Raw genomic sequence first — 17,830 nt, forward strand, 5'->3', positions numbered from 1 at the left:
CCTTAACCTAACCCTAACCTAACCCAAACAAACTCAAACCCGAACCAAACCCAATCTGAACCCAAACCCAAACTCGAACCCAAACTATTCGAAACCTTATTTTTTTCCTACGGTTTCATGGATAGTTTGTCGTACAAGTTGAATTACTCAGGTTCATGTATTTCTCATTCTTTTTTTCATTTTTCATTTTTATTTTAATATTCAAATTAATTTATTATTTATTTGTTTTGTAGGTCTAAACCCAACAGATCAGAATGACAATCATTCTGAAAGAGGTAAACTGCTCATTCATTTCTTTGTATATGCTTATATATATATATAGATATAGACTGGTTTATTGTTGTTGATGTAAATGATATATTGGTTTATTGTTGTTGATGTAAATGATATACTGGTTTATTGTTGTTGATGTAAATGATGTACTGGTTTATTGATGTTGATGTAAATGATGTATTGGTTTATTGTTGTTGATGTAGATGATGTACTGGTTTATTGATGATGATGTAGATGATGTATTGGTTTATTGTTGTTGATGTAAATGATGTACTGGTTTATTGATGTTGATGTAAATGATATACTGGTTTATTGCTGTAGATGTAAATGATATACTGGTTTATTGCTGTTGATGTAAATGATGTACTGGTTTATTGCTGTTGATGTACTGGTTTATTGTTGTTGATGTAAATGATGTACTGGTTTATTGATGTTGATGTAAATGATATACTGGTTTATTGTTATAATGTAAACAAACCATGGTTTTTTTGCAAAGGGATGTAAATGATATACTGTCTGAAGCAATTGATTTAAATAATCATCTAAGAGGAAGTCCACTGGTTCATCCGATTTTGGGAGAAGACCCTTTCATGTTTGGGACTATTACACATTCACCAAATATGATGATGGTTTCTATTTATGCCAAGTGTAAGTATTGCAAAGTGAAAAGGTATAAAGCTGATTCTTATATTGATACATCTAACCCTAAAAGGCATACTGAGAAATACCAAGCATATAAGAATTTTCTTACTGAAAATCCTGGTAGTGTAGCTTTTTTTGATCAAAACAAATACTATGAATTGTTTGTTGAGGTTATTATGTGTCATGGTTATGCATATAGTATTGTTGAGCATGAAAAGCTTAGGGATTTACATCATTATCTTAATTCTTATGTTAAGGATATATCTAGGTATACTGTTACTAAGTATTGCATGTTGGAGCATGAAAAACATAAGAAATTGCTACTTGATTCAATGCATACTGTTTCAAGTCGTGCTTGTTTTACATGTGATGGTTGATATGTCTGCACTTCACGTTCTTATTTTGCTCTTACTGCTCATTATGTTGAACTTCAGTATAAAATTCTTAATTTTCGTCGTTTTCCTCCTCCTCATGATGGGGAGTCAATATTTAAGTTTGTTAAAAAGATGATATGGAGTGGGGTCTTGAAAAAAAATTACCATTACACTTGATATGCTTCTGCAAATGATAAAATGGTCAGGAGACTGAAAGATGATTTGAATGTCATTTTTCCTCTTCCATGCAATGGTAAATACTTCCATATAAGATGTGGTACCTACATTTTGAACTTGATAGTTCAAAACGGTTTGAAGGTAATTGATTCTTCTGTTAATAAATTGTGTGAGATTGTTAAGTTTATTGATTCTTCTGATTCTCGACTTTGTGCATTTGAATTAGCTGTTAAAGACTGTGATACTTCTTTTTCTGGTAAGTTAGTATTGGATGTTCCTACTCGATGGAATTCTACTTACTTGATGGTTCATAGGGCACTTGAGGCTAGATTATCAATTAATTTATTTGTTAATAGGGAAAATGAGTTAGATTTCATTACTGATCATGAGTGGGAAATTGTTCAAACAATCTGTGATTTTCTTGAGCCTTTTTATGAAATTACTACTCTGTTATCTGGTTCTAAGTATCCCACTTCTAACTTGTATTGGCTAATGTTGTTTCAATTGAAAAATTATTGTGTGATGCTCATAATGATCCCCGTGAAGGTATTTCTGTAATGGCTAAACTCATGCTTGAACTATTTGAGAAATATTGGTCTGATCACTCAATGATTCTGTCTTTTGTCGTTTTACTTGATCCTCGATATAAATTACAACTTCTGAAAGAGTTGTACAATATTCTTTATGTTGAGGATGAGGTTCAAAGGAGGGTAAGTCTCATTTATAATGAGTTTCTTGACTTATATGTATTTTTCTTCCAAAAAATGCACCTTGTGGTTCTTCCTCTTCTTCTTCTGTCCAAAGTATCAAATCCTTGGGCAGAAGTGAGTCAAGTTCCAATCAGCCTCGAGCTTTTAGAAAATCATATCTATTTCATGTTAGTAATTACAGTTTTAAGTTGAATTTATCTTATTTATTTCTTGTTTTCATTTACTAATCTTTTTCTTTTAATTTTTAGACTTTCGATGCTAATTAGCTGCTTCAAGGAGTGGACGATCTGATGTTAATTCTTATATCAGTTTGTCTCTTGTCTCTCATACTGGAGAAACTGATTTTGATATTTTGGATTACTGGAAAAATCAAAGTATTTCATATCCGGTACTTTCTCGCATGGCGAGAGATATTGGTTATTCCAATTACTTTTGTTGCATCCGAATCCTCCTTTAGTATGGGAGGTCGAATTTTGAACAAATTAAGAGCTAAACTCTTACCTAAAAATGTTGAGATTTTTGTAATAACCCGTAATTGGTTGTATGGTTTTGAGTCAGAGGATAAGAACGAAGAATACCTTTATGTGGTTAATGAGTCTTCGTTGTAAAGGTAATCCAAATTGTTTTTTATGTTAATGTCATTAATATTTCAAATTGTTTATTAATTATTTTGTTTTTTCTTTGTAATTTTGAAGGTGTTTAAAGTTCCCTGAAATAATTCGAATTGGAGATTTGTCTTCTTTATTCCCTTCAAAGGTAACTTAATATTTTATATTTATTATGTTTATTTAATAAAAGTTTCAAATAGTTCATTAATAATTATTTTCTTTTGTAGGGTGCCTTACTGCCTTATAAGATGCAATACTTGGTGCTTGATTCTACTTTATTCTATTTTATATTGTTGCTTATGTTTAATATTGCTTGCTTCTACTTGATATTTGTAGGGGTTGGTAAAATCGGAAATGTTTGGCACTGTTGGCCATTGAATTCCCTTTGGCTTTACCACTAATTGTATGCTTTCTTAATGCAGGATGGTTGCTGAATCGATGCAACGATGCTTGCTGAATTGGTACATTGATGCTTGCCGGTTGCTGCTGTCTTTTACTCACTGATGCCTTGTAAATTATTGTTGTTGGTCTGACTTAAATCAATTTTAGAACCTTATAAATTTTTATCTAAATAGTTATCATGTTGAATTATGTTGGTGGTATTTTGGCTTTTAAAGCTATAAAGTTGTCCATAATTAAACATGTTGGCAACATTTAAATATAAAAGCTTGATGATGATATTTTTGGTAGTATATTTAGGCTTTTTAGCCTTGTAAACATTAGCTATAAGATTTGAGAGCATTTATTTCAACATAAATTTATTTTGTTTAGTTGATTTTATTGTAATTTTAGTGTTTTCAAGTGTAATAAAATTACCTTCATTTATAAATATTTTTTTAGTATTTGTAATGTTATTCAAATTTTTAATCTTTAATAAGTCCATCATTTCAACTAATATATTTTGATTTTAAAATTTCAAGTTAAGTTTACTTAAATTATTAATCAATTTTCACATTAAAAGTAAATTAGATTTATGAATATTTTAACTAAGTTAATATAATTTAATAAAATCAAGTTCAATAAGATAATATTTAAATTTAATTTAGTGATTATAAATAAAATTTATAATATAAGAAATATAAAGAAATTTATGAATTGAAATTAACATAAAAATCAAATTTATAATATACAAATTATAATTAATATAAAACTAAATTTTAAAAAGTAATCATATTAATTTAATTATCAAAATAATTTATGATAAAATTTCAAAAAGTAATCATATTAATTTAATTATCATAATAATTTAATTATTATAAGTTTATTATAAATTTAAAATAAGATAATTATATTAATTGTAATTTCACTTATAAGTCAGGATAATATGAGATCACTTTAACATGTCGGATTATTTACAGGTTGAGTCAATTACAGGTCAGATTCATAACATGTCAGATTGAAAACAGGTCGGGTAATAGCAGTTATTTATCAGGTCAATCTCGGGTTCCGGTTCATATCAGTTGGATGCAGTTCGGGTTCGGATATCATATTTTCAGTTTAATTCGGGTTCAGGTCGTTCTCAGGTCGGATGCAGGTCCACAATTTCCAGGTCCAACTCGGGTTCAGGTCAACACCAGTTCCGACTCGAGTCGATTTCGGATCGTCACGGTGTAGGTCAAAATCAATTTTAACTTGAGTCGATTTCAGTAAATTTTACACGTCGGGTTAGCTTTTTACACCCCTATATATAACTATTCGAATTCAATGCATAAGATAAACCGACATGGAATATCCAAATTCCTAGCTTAATAATAGAAGAAATCTCGATTTATTTATGAATTTCATCAAAAAAATGTGTGTTTTAAATATGATACGTATCATGTTTTGAATGATTAACGATTTTTTAAATAATCATTAATGGTTAAATATCTTAAATAATATTAAATAAAACGTTGTGCACTTATCTTTTAAAAAAATCTTTAAACATTTAAAATGAATAAAAAATATGTTTTAAATATATTTATTTTTTAATTAAACCAAAATGAAAAAGTAATTTCGGTTCAAATAATTGAAGGGTCAAAGGTGATTTTACCAAAGCCAACTACCTCTTTTATCACTCCCCGGCCCGGAGTTCACCACGATTGTTTACTTTATTGTTCTGTTCCTTCACCTTACAATTAGATAGGATTCAAGTTTCAACCACACGTCGCTTCAATTCAAACAGAGAAAAAACTAGGTCTAATAGTTTTTTTGACATTTATACTTTACTCAAATTACTAGTTCGATTTACCTATTTTATTCTTTAACAGAAAAGTCAAATCAAATTATGAAAAATAGATTTTATATTTTTAAATATATAACTCTTTTCATTTTTTAAAATAAAATATTAACATTCATAAAAGTTAATAATTCTCAGAAAATTTTAGAAGTTATGATTTTCTAATAAAATTTTACATTTTAAGAGTTCTTTTTTCATTTTATTTAGTTATAATTATTTTTAAATATTCGGTAATGATTATAAGATAATATCTATTTATAATCTTTTTTCATCATCGATAACACAAGCACATCCTACAAGCACAATTGCACAAACTCAAGATCACTAAAAAGAACAAAACACTCTTTAATCACGGAGATCATTTAATAAACTATAATTTTTAAATTCTTATATTTATACATGACACATAAGATTATACCACATTACCTGTTAACAGATGATGATTATAAAATAATAATAAAAATATCAAACTGAAAAAAATAACAATATATATACCAAACTGAGAATTCGAATAAAGTACATGGACCAAGAGAGATATTAGCTCTTAAAACGTCAACAAATATTAAATAATAAATGACATGCGCTTCAATTTAAAGACATCTCTGTATTCTTCCTCCATTTCAAAACTTAAAAAAAAAAACCTGTTCTTTCTCTCAAAGACGGCATTGCTTTTGGTTTCTCATATCACTTAGATCCTACGGTGCGGATTATTTGCTTCATCAGGTGAGATCTAGCTGATTTGAATCCAACGTCTGTTATAGTTTCCTGCACCGATCTTTCTGCTCAAAGAAATGGAGAATTTGATTTCTCTCGTGAACAAGATTCAAAGAGCTTGCACCGCTCTTGGTGACCATGGAGAAGCAAGCGCCTTGCCTACTCTTTGGGACTCTTTACCTGCGATCGCCGTCGTCGGTGGTCAGGTCGTTACTCCATCTTTCGTTCCCTTCTCAATTTTTAGTCAACTTTTGTTTTCTTCATTTCCTGATGATCTGATATTTCAATTTTAACAGAGTTCGGGGAAATCTTCGGTGCTGGAAAGCATCGTCGGCAAGGATTTTTACCGCGTGGATCCGGTAACGACGATAAATAAATATCGCTCTTTCAATCTATCCTTCGTCTCTAAGAAACTCAAGAAATTATTCTTTTTTTTCATTCCTTATTTTTTTGGATTAAAAATTAATGCAGGAATTGTTACTCGAAGGCCTCTCGTGTTACAGCTTCATAAGAGTGATGAAGGAAGCAGAGAATACGCTGAGTTTCTTCACCTTCCAAGAAAAAGATTTACCGATTTTGGTAAAGTTCTTGTTATTCTTTTTTTTAAAATGAATAATTAGATAAATCTTAGGTTTTAACTATTTATCATATACGTTGTAGCTTCTGTTAGGAAGGAGATTCAAGATGAGACGGATAGAGAAACTGGGCGATCCAAACAAATTTCCAGTGTTCCAATTCATCTTAGTATATATTCTCCCAACGGTATTATCTTTTTCTCTTGCATTTTATTAATTGTTTTTAAATGTACAAGAGATTTTCTTTACTTATTGATGATTTTTTATTAAATTTGTTTCAGTTGTCAATTTGACTCTGGTTGACCTTCCTGGTCTTACCAAGGTAGCTGTTGGTAAGTTAACGGAAAAACCTTGTGAAAATTCAAAGAAATTTTCCATCCTTATATTGCATAATCTCAATTTTACTCTACTGTTATTGATAGATTGCAATATATTTCCACGGAACCTAAAATTTAATCTTCACATTTTAATTTTTATTCAAGTATAATGGCTATATCAGTTAAGATTTGCAAAATTCTTGATTAATATTATGGGGAATTGATGGATTATCTTGCCAAATGCAGAGGGTCAACCAGAAAGCATTGTACAAGATATCGAGAATATGGTTCGCTCCTACATTGAGAAGGTAAAATGCGGTATGGCTTTTATGTTCCTTCAGTAATTTTTTTAATGCGATTCCTATTGAAATCTAGTACAACTGAGATAGTTCTTGCTGTAAATTGCTGTTCCCCCGCCCCAAAATAAGTGTGGTGTATATTATTTTGTGCAAGCACGAGAGCTGAACAGATCTTGCTAATCGAGATCTTGGTGAACATTTTATGCAGCCTAACTGTATAATCTTAGCAATTTCACCTGCTAATCAAGATCTTGCTACATCAGATGCAATTAAAATCTCCCGTGAGGTGGACCCTACAGGTATTTTCTTGCTTTAGTAGAAGATGATCATCTTCTCTACTAGTTCTTGACAATATCATGTGAACCATGGGCTGGTTTTCAATTTATACTTGTGTAAAAGAGTTGCTATTATATGTAAGCTTTTCAACGTATTGTGGTTGCACATTTCTGATTTTCTAATACATGGCATTGATATAAATCTTTCAGGGGAGAGGACTCTTGGTGTCTTGACAAAGATTGATCTGATGGATAAGGGCACTGATGCTGTTGACGTAAGTTGGTTTGTGCTTTATTTACACATGCTAAAACCTTTTAAATTCTTGAGTATTAGATGCCTTTGGCCCTATCATGTTCTGAGTCATATTTTTTGTGGATTTAGATATTGGAAGGAAAATCTTATCGGCTGAAATTTCCTTGGGTTGGTGTTGTGAATCGCTCACAAGCAGATATTAATAAGAATGTTGACATGATTGCTGCTCGGCGAAGGGAGCGTGAGTATTTTGCTAGTACACCAGAGTATAGGCACCTTGCTAACAGAATGGGATCCGAGCATCTCGGTAAGATGCTCTCAAAGGTATGCTAATAGGAAGTTTGTGTTTGTTTATGTTATAACATTTTTATCCTTGATTTTCTCTTGTAAAGGACGCAATGGTACTTGATTCTGTGCAACATTCTCTTTAATTGTTATTAACTCTGTCAAACTGGTTGGTTAATGTCTCAGCATTTGGAAACTGTAATCAAGTCCAGAATTCCAGGCATTCAGTCCCTTATTAATAAGACAATTATTGAACTTGAAACTGAATTGAGTCGCCTTGGAAGGCCTATCGCTGCTGATGCAGGCGTAAGTGTGCTCTTCTTGTAGCTCATGTTTTAAGTGTGTGCGTGTGACTTTAGTTTAGATTTGTTTCACCGTTTCTACTTGCTGTTGATACTCAATTATTAGTTCCTTGAGGATTGCTGATGGCCTAAATGTTTATACAGGGAAAGTTGTATACAATCATGGAGATATGCCGTCTTTTTGATCAAAATTACAGAGAACATCTAGATGGAGTGTATGTATCACGTGTTTTTACAATCCTCAAGTCCCCTGTCACCAGCTTCACTCATTTTCGCTATTTTTGTTGACTTTGATTTTTGCTTATAGGCGTTCTGGTGGTGAGAAGGTTTACAATGTTTTTGACAACCAACTTCCTGCTGCCTTGAAAAGGTTGCAATTTGACAGGCAGCTATCAATGGAGAACATTAAGAAGCTCGTTACTGAAGCTGACGGTTATCAACCACATTTAATAGCTCCAGAACAAGGATATCGTCGTTTGATTGAATCTACTCTGGTTACCATCAGAGGTCCAGCTGAGGCTGCTGTTGATGCGGTAAGATATAAAATTTTAGAAAGTCGAATAGTATGTTAGATTCGGCATATGTAAAACATTATTCTGGTTTTCCTTTTCTTTTTTCTCCTGTCATTTTTTTTGGCTCGGACCTGGATCCTGAAGGATCCAGTTAATTTCCTTTATCACACTTTTCAGGTTCATTCCATTCTGAAGGATCTGGTTCACAAGGCGATCAATGAGACTCCGGTAGATTCCCATCTTTACTTATCTTATTCATGTATCAAAGAAATCTTGCTTTCTGGAGGATTATTTATTGTTACCATTAAGCCCCTCTGTCTGTTTATCTTTTGTCCTTGAGTTTGTATAAAGGAATCAATTCGGTTTGGTTTGCAGGAGTTAAAGCAGTATCCTGGTCTTAGAGTAGAGGTTGGAAATGCTGCAATCGAGTCTCTTGACAGAATGAGGGATCAGAGCAAGAAAGCAACACTTCAACTGGTTGATATGGAATGTTGTTACCTTACAGTCGAGTTCTTCCGAAAGCTTCCTCAAGATATCGAAAAAGGTGGCAACCCTACACAATCAATATTTGACAGATACAACGACTCGTACCTGAGGAGAATAGGTAGGTTCCTAAACTCCAAAGCAGAAAAAGTTTCTCGTATGATAGATCTCGATTATTTAACTAATCATTGGTTTCACGGATGATGTATGAGCAGGAACAACCGTTTTGTCTTATGTTAATATGGTTTGTGCTAGTTTGCGCCACTCGATTCCAAAGTCTATAGTTTATTGTCAAGTCCGTGAAGCTAAAAGAAGCCTGCTCGACTTCTTCTACACTGAATTGGGTAAACTGGAGGTAAGAACGGCTGCTCTCTATCCATCTCCAAATGAACTTTGGGGAAATAGATTAGTGTGATCGACTTGTGGGGATTTTTTTTCTGTAGCAAAAGCGACTGTTGGCACTGTTGAATGAGGATCCAGCAGTGATGGAGCGACGCAGTGCTCTCGCGAAGAGGCTAGAGTTATACCGGAGTGCACAAGCGGAAATCGACACGGCTGCTTGGTCCGAGTAGGGTGGCGAAATTCGATTTTGATTTGGGCAAACATGATTCATTCTTTCATTTATGATTGAAAATATAAAGAGTGGCTTCTACTACTGGGCTTGTTTTTTGCTGTATTTCATTTCATGAACGGCAGTAGTTTAGTGGTTCAGTATAGTTTTAGTTTTACAAACCATACATTGGGGGAGCATCATCATCATTTGATCTGTTTGCTACATTTATATAAGAATCTAATTTGACAAATTTTCTACAATTTAAATTATTATACATAACAATAGGTTTATATGTAAATCCATTGAGCGATCTTATTGATAAAAGAGAGTGTTGTTTTTCTTAAAAGCCTCATATTCAAATAGTTTTGTTTACAGAAGGTATGTGTTCATTTTCAATTAGTAAAAAAATTATGAATAGATTCAATCGTTTAATCACCTTATATTATTAAAAAAAAAATAAGTTTATTATATATAAATTTTATGTATAGAGTTAAGCGAGTTTAAAAAAATTATAGATTTAATTAATATTGTATTATACGATCAGAGAATTTTAGAACTATTAAAAGTTGAAATAAATAAAATAAAATACTAAAAATTGGTTTAAAATATTGAAATATTGGAGCTGATATATATCAATACAAATTGGTTTTGGTAAATAAATAGGTATTTTTTTTAAAGTTTGTTTGGGCGTCGAACGAAACTATTTCCTGTAATTGTAAATCGTTTTATTATTAATATCAAAGCCCGTGTGTATGAAAGAGACATTTCAACGTTTCTGTGTCGCCAACTAACTGCTACAGTTCATAAAAAAATCTTCACAAATCTCCCAGATCTGCTCTTACCTCTCATTTCGCCCATCCCAAGGTAACACTCTTTCCTGCAGAACAGCATTTCGATATTTGATTGTTTTAGCTATTGATCTCTACGTGTTCGTCTTTATACATTCGATCCTTTTTAGGCTGTTTTTTTTGGATCGTAATGCAGTTGTTTTAAGTGATGGAGATGGAAAATTTGAAAGGAAAAACAAACACATTGATTTATGGTGTCTCCAGCCATTTTTGGGTTCTATTGTCTCCGTAGGCTGTAGGGATGTTGATGGCTCTGCATCGGTATTTTTATGATTAAAATTTCCCGTTCTATGAGGTAATTTTGGACATAGAGATGAGATTATTTTATAGTTTTCTGATTCTTGTGTAATCTTTCTCTTCTGGGCTTGTTTTAATAATTATTATTTTGCTGCAATCAAAATCATCTAAGGTGAGTGAAAGAAATAGGGTTAGTAGAGTTGAGTAATATTTTTTTAATTCAAATTTTGTTTGAATTTTTTCTTGAATCCAGTAGAAGTTATAAAATTTGAGTTGGTTCAAATTGTTTGAATTTCTGTTTAAATTTAATTGTAGATATTCAGAATATTATGCTACTAATTGATTTTAATTTAAATGGTTTTCTAAAATCATATATGATATGCATATTTATATTTTTTTATATTATTTCACATGTGATATGCATATATCATCTACAACTGAAAGACTCGGCTCGAACTTAAAAACTAATCTACTAATTATTAAAATTTTCGAGTTATTCGAGTTCTATTTTATAACTCAATTTTTTTTCAAGTTTTTTTAGTCGAGTTTTTTTAATATTTAATCAAATAAAAAAATAAATTTTCAATCCAAATCAAGTTTTGCTCACCTCTCCAACCATCTCACCAGCCTTGCAAACTTTAAATGGCAAAAGTGAAATGCACTATTCTGAATGTTATGCTCCCCCAGTGTCTGGTCTGGCCTTGCACGAATTGTTTTAGTAAAATTTTTCTTCTTTTTCTCTGATAGACTAGAGTGTACTAAATTTTTCTTGAAGCTAATTTAGGTGCTCAGAAGATGGTTTGGGACCAACCTGCTTCCTTGTTTGTTGTGTGGCAAAAATGCTTGAATATTGTGGTGAAAAAAAATTGCTTGAATAAGGTGCAATAGAATTTATTTCATGATCTAGGATGATTGTTAAAGTAATTGAGGAACTTGTCAGGATTACATGACGATTTAATAACTCGTCAGGACTACATGACGATTTCTGGTATGACTTGTGCATGCAGCTAGGCATTTCTAAATATCAAGGAGAAACAAAAAGAATTGTGAATACTATGATGGCCTCAGAGAGGGAAGTTTTTGGTCTTTCAGGGCCCTTACACCTCAATAATATAGACTGGTAAGATAAATCTTCTGTGCCAAGTAAAAGGAAGGAACCAAGGATTTGTTCATTTTTAAAGATGTTTAGGTTCTAAGAATTTGTGGATCTTCAAATCAGTATTAATCTTTGCAGGTGAACAGTTTCTTAGCTGATTTTTTTTTGTGTCTTAACTTAAACCCAGGAATAATTCACATCATAGAAGATCAGTTGCAGCCAGTTTGGTTGAGGGTGTCTATATCTTGGAGCGAGACCGTCAGGAAAAGCGAGAGGGTTCTCAAGCTCTGGCTCCTCCATGGTGGGAGTTCTTTCATTTTAAGTTGGTTCGTAAGCTTGTTGATGATGCTGATTTTGCCGTCTTTGGTGCTATTTATGAGTATAAGCCTCCATCGTCTCATTTTAATGACTCGATAGTCTTGATCGATCGAAGTCCCCGCTATGTGATTGCGTTTCGAGGTACCATAACTAGACCAGACTCATTCACTAGAGACTTTGAGTTGGATGTCCACATAATACGAAATGGGCTACACCAGACCTCTCGGTTTGAGATCGGCATGCAAGCTGTTCGAAACATGGTTGCTACCGTAGGTGAAAAAAATGTCTGGTTAGCTGGCCATTCCCTGGGGGCAGCCATGGTAATGCTGGCTGGAAAGACCATGGCTAAGATGGGAAATTTTTTGGAAGCTTTCCTCTTCAATCCTCCATTCTTATCCGCCCCGATAGAGAGAATCAAAGATAAGAAAGTGAAACATGGACTTCGAATCGCAGGCAGTGTAATCACAGCAGGACTTGCTCTTGCTGCAAAGGGTAAGAATCCAAGGACTCGTCAGTCCGAAGGTACATTTGCAGCTTTGTCTGCATGGACACCATCACTATTTGTGAATCCCGCAGACCACATTTGCTCCGAGTATGTCGGTTATTTCGAGCACCGGAAAAAGATGGAAGAAATCGGAGCAGGGGCCATCGAGAGATTAGCAACACAACATTCATTAGGAGGTCTGTTTATGAGTGTAGTTGGAAAGGGTGCAGAAGTTGCAGAGCCACTGCATCTGCTTCCTTCAGCAAACTTGACAGTGAATCTGAGTCCTTCAAATGATTTCAAGCAAGCACATGGGATTCATCAATGGTGGAGACCTGATCTGAACTTGAAGTCCAATGTTTACAAGTTCAAATAGTTTGCCTTATACAGCTTTATCTTTTATATGTGCCATTAGAGGAGTCCTTTAGTGGTTCCTATTGCTGTGGATTAAGAAAAACATATGTATTGTTTTAACGTATTCTCAAACATGATGGACTCCACCTGCTAAAAGTAAAATGAATTTTTACAACAAATTAATAATAATAATAATAATAATAATAATAATAATAATAATAATAATAATTTAAACATTTAACATATATAACCATAGTTTTACTAATTCATTTAATCAAATCCACTATATTCACAAATTCCCATTTTAAACTAATTACCAACCGAAAACCTCAATTTCTATCTGTTCATTTTAGTCATCTTCTAACCAAGTTTGTACTTTTCAAGTAATTTGAGATCCTCCGGTCAAATTCGTATATTAACTAATAATATAAAATTGTTAACCATTATTTGTTAGTTTTGAGTTTTTCAATATTTAATAAAAAAATATTTTGATATAGTCACTAATCTATCGATTTTAGGTAAATTTAAATACTGAAATTCATTGACTGCTAAACTACTGCTACACTAACCATCTTTACTTAACAATTTCGTTGACCAAGTAATCTCAAAATTTTTGGCTTCTTCGCACTAAAAGAGAAAGAGAACTACTTTTTGTGTTTTGTGGACAAATTGGGTATACCAAAATTTGACCCAACCCTAAAAAGAAAAGGATTTTTTTCCCGCAGAGAGAAGGGTGTTTTTGGATGCAGGGAAAGAGTATGTTTAAGGGAAATTGGGTAAGTGATGTGAAAGTGAACACTTACTTTGGGTGAAGGGTTGCTTGTAGGGGTGAGTATTTGGTCGAGTTTAGTTTAGTCAAGTCGAATAAAAAAAATCTAAATTAGTTAAGTTGACTAATCCTATTTTATATTTCAAATTTTATTTGAAATTTTCTCGATTTGAGTCGAGTTATTCGAGTTTTTGTTTAAATTTAATTATAAATATTTATAATGTTATAGAATTAATTTGATCTAATTTAAACGACTTTATATAATCATTTACAATATACATACATATATATATATATATATATATATATATATATATATATATATATATATATATATATATATATATGTATGTATCTATATTTTTTTCATACGTGATATACATATATAATGCAAAGTTGAGAGATTCGAGTCGAACTTGAAAATCAATCTACTAATTACTAAAAACATCAAGTTATTCGAGTCTTATTTTATAACTTAAACTTTATTTCAATTTTTCTTAGTCGAATAAAATTTATAAAATTACGAGTAGAGTCAAGTTGAGGTTTTAACATCAATCGAATCATAAAATTCGATTTTTTTTCTTCAAGTTGAGTCAAGTTTTACTCGTCCTAATTGCATGTACAGATATGCTCTATAAATGTATAGATACATCCAGATAATGTTGATTATATTTATAAGACGTAATTTAAAAGAATAAAGGGCAACACAAATATACCCTGCAAAATGTTTACACACCTCCGGATTATATAAGACCAATATGTACATGTTTTATTGCTCGTTTAGAGCTATATAATCCTGTCATCTATGGAGTCTTAGCAGAGTTATAACTCATTCATCCTAGAAACCATTCCATTTATTTATAGCATCATCAATAAATAAATAACTCGACAGTTTAAAAGAAAAAAAAAAGAAAATTGAAAGCTTGCGGCCCCTGGATTAGCCATCTATATTCTCCTAATTTGCAGTCCAAGAATAAAAGGACTGATAATTATATGAGTGCAGCGAATGAATTGCGCACCTAGTTATGTTTGTGGATGACAAAGAACCAATTAAATTCAATTTGCAAGCTTGTCAAGCCATGTATCCATCACTTCTGAGATGCTCTGAATATATGCAGCTTCACTCATGCCTGGAAGTAAAGAATCCCCAGCTTCTCGAATGATCTGTTCGATTGCAGATTCCTTGTTTATGTTTTCTCTGCACATGATGCTTCCGATGAAGAACGGAGTGAGACCTCATTCAACCCCTTTCTTCAAAAGCATGGTGGAGATACGGAGTGTTCGAGCACACTTGAGAGGGACGTCCATGCCATATGATTTCAGAAGTGCAATGTCTTGTTCAGCATCCAGTGATTTTATGTAGGCAATGGTGTCTGGAGAGTAAGGCTGCTTTGACTGTATCCAATAGAGCCAATCAAATGTGCAATCCTCAAACTGCATGCAGAGCGAAAACGAAATTAGTTTTGAAATCGACATATTTATATGTTTCCCCTCTTGTTCAGATTCTAGTAAGTATAGTAATGAGAGTGGATCATGAGATCAAAACAGCATGAACACAAAAGGATTCACACAACTAAACCAGCAATACCAGTTCCCCTATATGTGCAAAAACACTTAATGAACACAAACATGGCGTGCATTCTTAGAATGATAGTACTTACACACTCAGGCATGCAGTAGCCATGATCAATTGGAGTCAGAACGGTCAGGTCATCGTCCCGTTTTCCAATCAAGATATTCCCAGCATGCCTATCAGCATTCACCATTCTTATATCGAACACGGTGATCTTGTGCACTTCCTCTACAGGGAATGCTCCAGGACCCATATCATCACAACTCCCAGAGTTGTTCATAAACATCTGCAAGGATCCAACCTTAACATTCTCGGGTGCACATTCATATCCATCCGGATGGTTGAATCCTTCATGCAAGCATCGAACCATGCAGGTAGGAGGTACACCGGCAAACCCCAACATCTCACCCGACAAAGATCGAGGTCCATTCATGGGATGATCCAGTATATAAGCAGCCACTTCTCTTAAAGCTCCTTCTCCAACTCTGGTACCCTTTTTCAACCCTTCCCCATCTGTTGAAACAGGTAACCCCTGTGGACTGTTTACAGCCATCGGCTCCTCATCGATAGACTTACAAATGGAAACATAATCGAACCCGAACTTGTCTTGCACGAAGTAAGTCCCTCCGGTCCCTTCGGATGATCTGATCGGCCTATTCCCTACCAGCAACCCTTCGAATGTGGCATCTATCATATCCCATACAAAGAAAGGCAATTTCACCTTAGGATTAACAAGAACAGGTTCTAACCAAAAATCACTGACGAAGGGTCCTTGTGCTACAATATGAAGCCCCTCGGGTTCAATTTGTTCACCTCCTACAATCCCTCCTCTTCTCTCATCTGAATCGAGCTCGGCGATAACCGAAAGTTCCAAATCTTTCTAGACAGGCTTAGCTCGAACTTTGGCTGATTTGTGAACCACCAAATGAATCACAGCATCATTATCGTTGCATAGATCATCAACCAATCTTTGGTCATCGACTTTTTCTCCATTACAAAAAATTTCTTGTTCATCAACATCCACAAAGCCCTTCCCTTTTGTGGCAATCCTTTGTTTCAAATACCCAACATTTCTATTCCGATCAACATGAAGTTCAAATTCCTTACCGCAACTCGACTGTACAGTGATGAGCAAAAGATCAGAAAGTTTTAAGACAAAATGCAAAACATTACCACCTTTTATGCCGTAGTCTTTAACGAGTGAATTGTTACGAGCCAATTCTCTGCCTTCGAAGACAAGCTTCTGTTTCTTCACTACAAACCCTTTACACGTCTGGATCCGAAGCTTGACTGAAGCAATGGGATCGGACTCCAGGACCCGCATCAGGATCACCAAACCGGGGATTGAAAGGTAAATCAAGATGGAGTCAAATGCCGCTTGGTCATTGAAATAACCGGAAGCAGGGTGAACCGTTTCTTGACTAACCCGTCTCCAAGCAACATCCGCAACGGACATCTCCACAAATGTTGATTTCCACCCTCGAGTGAAGAACGGAAGAAAGGAAAAAAGAAAATCAAAAGAAGAAAAAAAGAACTTTTCTCTTTCAATCTCTGAAATGGCAGTCTAGAAATTAGGACATAGCTGCTGCAATGGCCGAAATCCAAAACTTTCTGCTCAGGAAAGACCGCGGATTCTTTACCGGAGGAAAAGAATAGAAAGCTAAATGTTGAAAATGGGAGCTTTTTAAAATGAAGAATGGGAACAACAATCAACTGTAGAGGTGGGCGATCCAAAACTACCCGATTAATTTACACTACTCGTCATCTCTATTTTTCCCGATATTTGTGCTCTTTCCGTTTCCAAATTTGCGCGATCTTTTTGCCGCTTTTCTCTACTCCGGTGCTAAAAAGGAAAGCGTCGGCGATTTGATAGAGAGAACGGTAACGTAGCCGTTGGCTTTATATGAAGCTTTGACCCAAGGAGTATACCAGAGCCGTGTTTAAAATTTTTTACTATAAACTACTAATTTAGTCACCCACATATTGTTGTAGTTCTGATTTGACCACACGCCATTAAAAAAAATTAATGATCATAATGTAATATCACATTAGTATTTCTATTTAATTTTTACGACTGTAATCAAAATAAAACTAAAATATAATTTTATGTATGATTTAAAAAAGAGAAAATCGCCTCAGTGACCAAAAATGCCTTATAATATACGATTTTAACCAACTTTTTTTGGATTTGCCAAAATGACCAACAAAATCGCAACGCGAAATAAAAATCGCAACGCGATCCCCAGAATCGCAAATCAGTTTCCAAAATCGCAACGCGATTCTTGAAAATCGCAATGCGATAGTACAAATTCGCATTGCGATTTTCCAAAATCGCAACGCGAATATGAAAATCGCAACGCGAACACATAAATCGCAACGCGTATCCGTAAATCGCAACGTGTATCCGTAAATCGCAACGCGTATGGGTAAATCGCAATGCGTATCCGTATATCGCAACGCGTATCCGTAAATCGCAAATATAATACATAAAATCGCAACGCGTATCCGTAAATCGCAACGCGATATTTAAAGCGCCATTATAATCGCTACGCGTATTTTATTTTCAAATTACAAAAACGAA

The 17,830-nt window shown here is 33.7% G+C and overlaps 1 protein-coding gene and 2 pseudogenes across 2 annotated transcripts; 2 read left to right on the forward strand and 1 right to left on the reverse strand.

Moving 5' to 3' along the window:
- The first annotated feature begins 5,651 nt into the window (after positions 1 to 5,651).
- On the forward strand, positions 5,652 to 9,761 carry LOC120140039 (annotated as a pseudogene).
- Positions 9,762 to 10,352: 591 nt separating this feature from the next.
- LOC120139919 (GDSL esterase/lipase At4g10955-like) lies at positions 10,353 to 13,019 on the forward strand. 2 transcript variants are annotated; one of them, XM_039155016.1, is made up of 3 exons: positions 10,353 to 10,434; positions 11,663 to 11,775; positions 11,939 to 13,019. In XM_039155016.1, the coding sequence occupies exons 2-3, from the start codon at positions 11,711 to 11,713 to the stop codon at positions 12,927 to 12,929; spliced, it is 1,056 nt and encodes a 351-aa protein (XP_039010947.1). In that variant the 5' UTR covers positions 10,353 to 10,434; positions 11,663 to 11,710; the 3' UTR covers positions 12,930 to 13,019. The 2 variants fall into 2 exon arrangements, with proteins under 2 accessions (XP_039010947.1, XP_039010946.1); XM_039155015.1 differs by having other exon boundaries at positions 10,401 to 10,434; positions 11,667 to 11,775.
- Positions 13,020 to 14,712: 1,693 nt separating this feature from the next.
- LOC120139893 lies at positions 14,713 to 16,705 on the reverse strand (annotated as a pseudogene).
- Between the last annotated feature and the right edge of the window lie 1,125 nt (positions 16,706 to 17,830).

The sequence above is a fragment of the Hibiscus syriacus genome, unplaced genomic scaffold, assembly GCF_006381635.1.
Source record: "Hibiscus syriacus cultivar Baekdansim isolate YM2019G1 unplaced genomic scaffold, ASM638163v2 tig00110777_pilon, whole genome shotgun sequence".
Taxonomy (NCBI): domain Eukaryota; kingdom Viridiplantae; phylum Streptophyta; class Magnoliopsida; order Malvales; family Malvaceae; genus Hibiscus; species Hibiscus syriacus.

Excerpts from the sequence above, each read along its gene's own strand:
- LOC120139919 (XM_039155016.1), top strand. The coding sequence starts at position 11,711 with ATGATGGCCTCAGAGAGGGAAGTTTTTGGTCTTTCAGGGCCCTTACAC. Across the intron at positions 11,776-11,938 it reads CACCTCAATAATATAGACTG|GAATAATTCACATCATAGAA; the intron begins GTAAGATAAATC and ends ACTTAAACCCAG.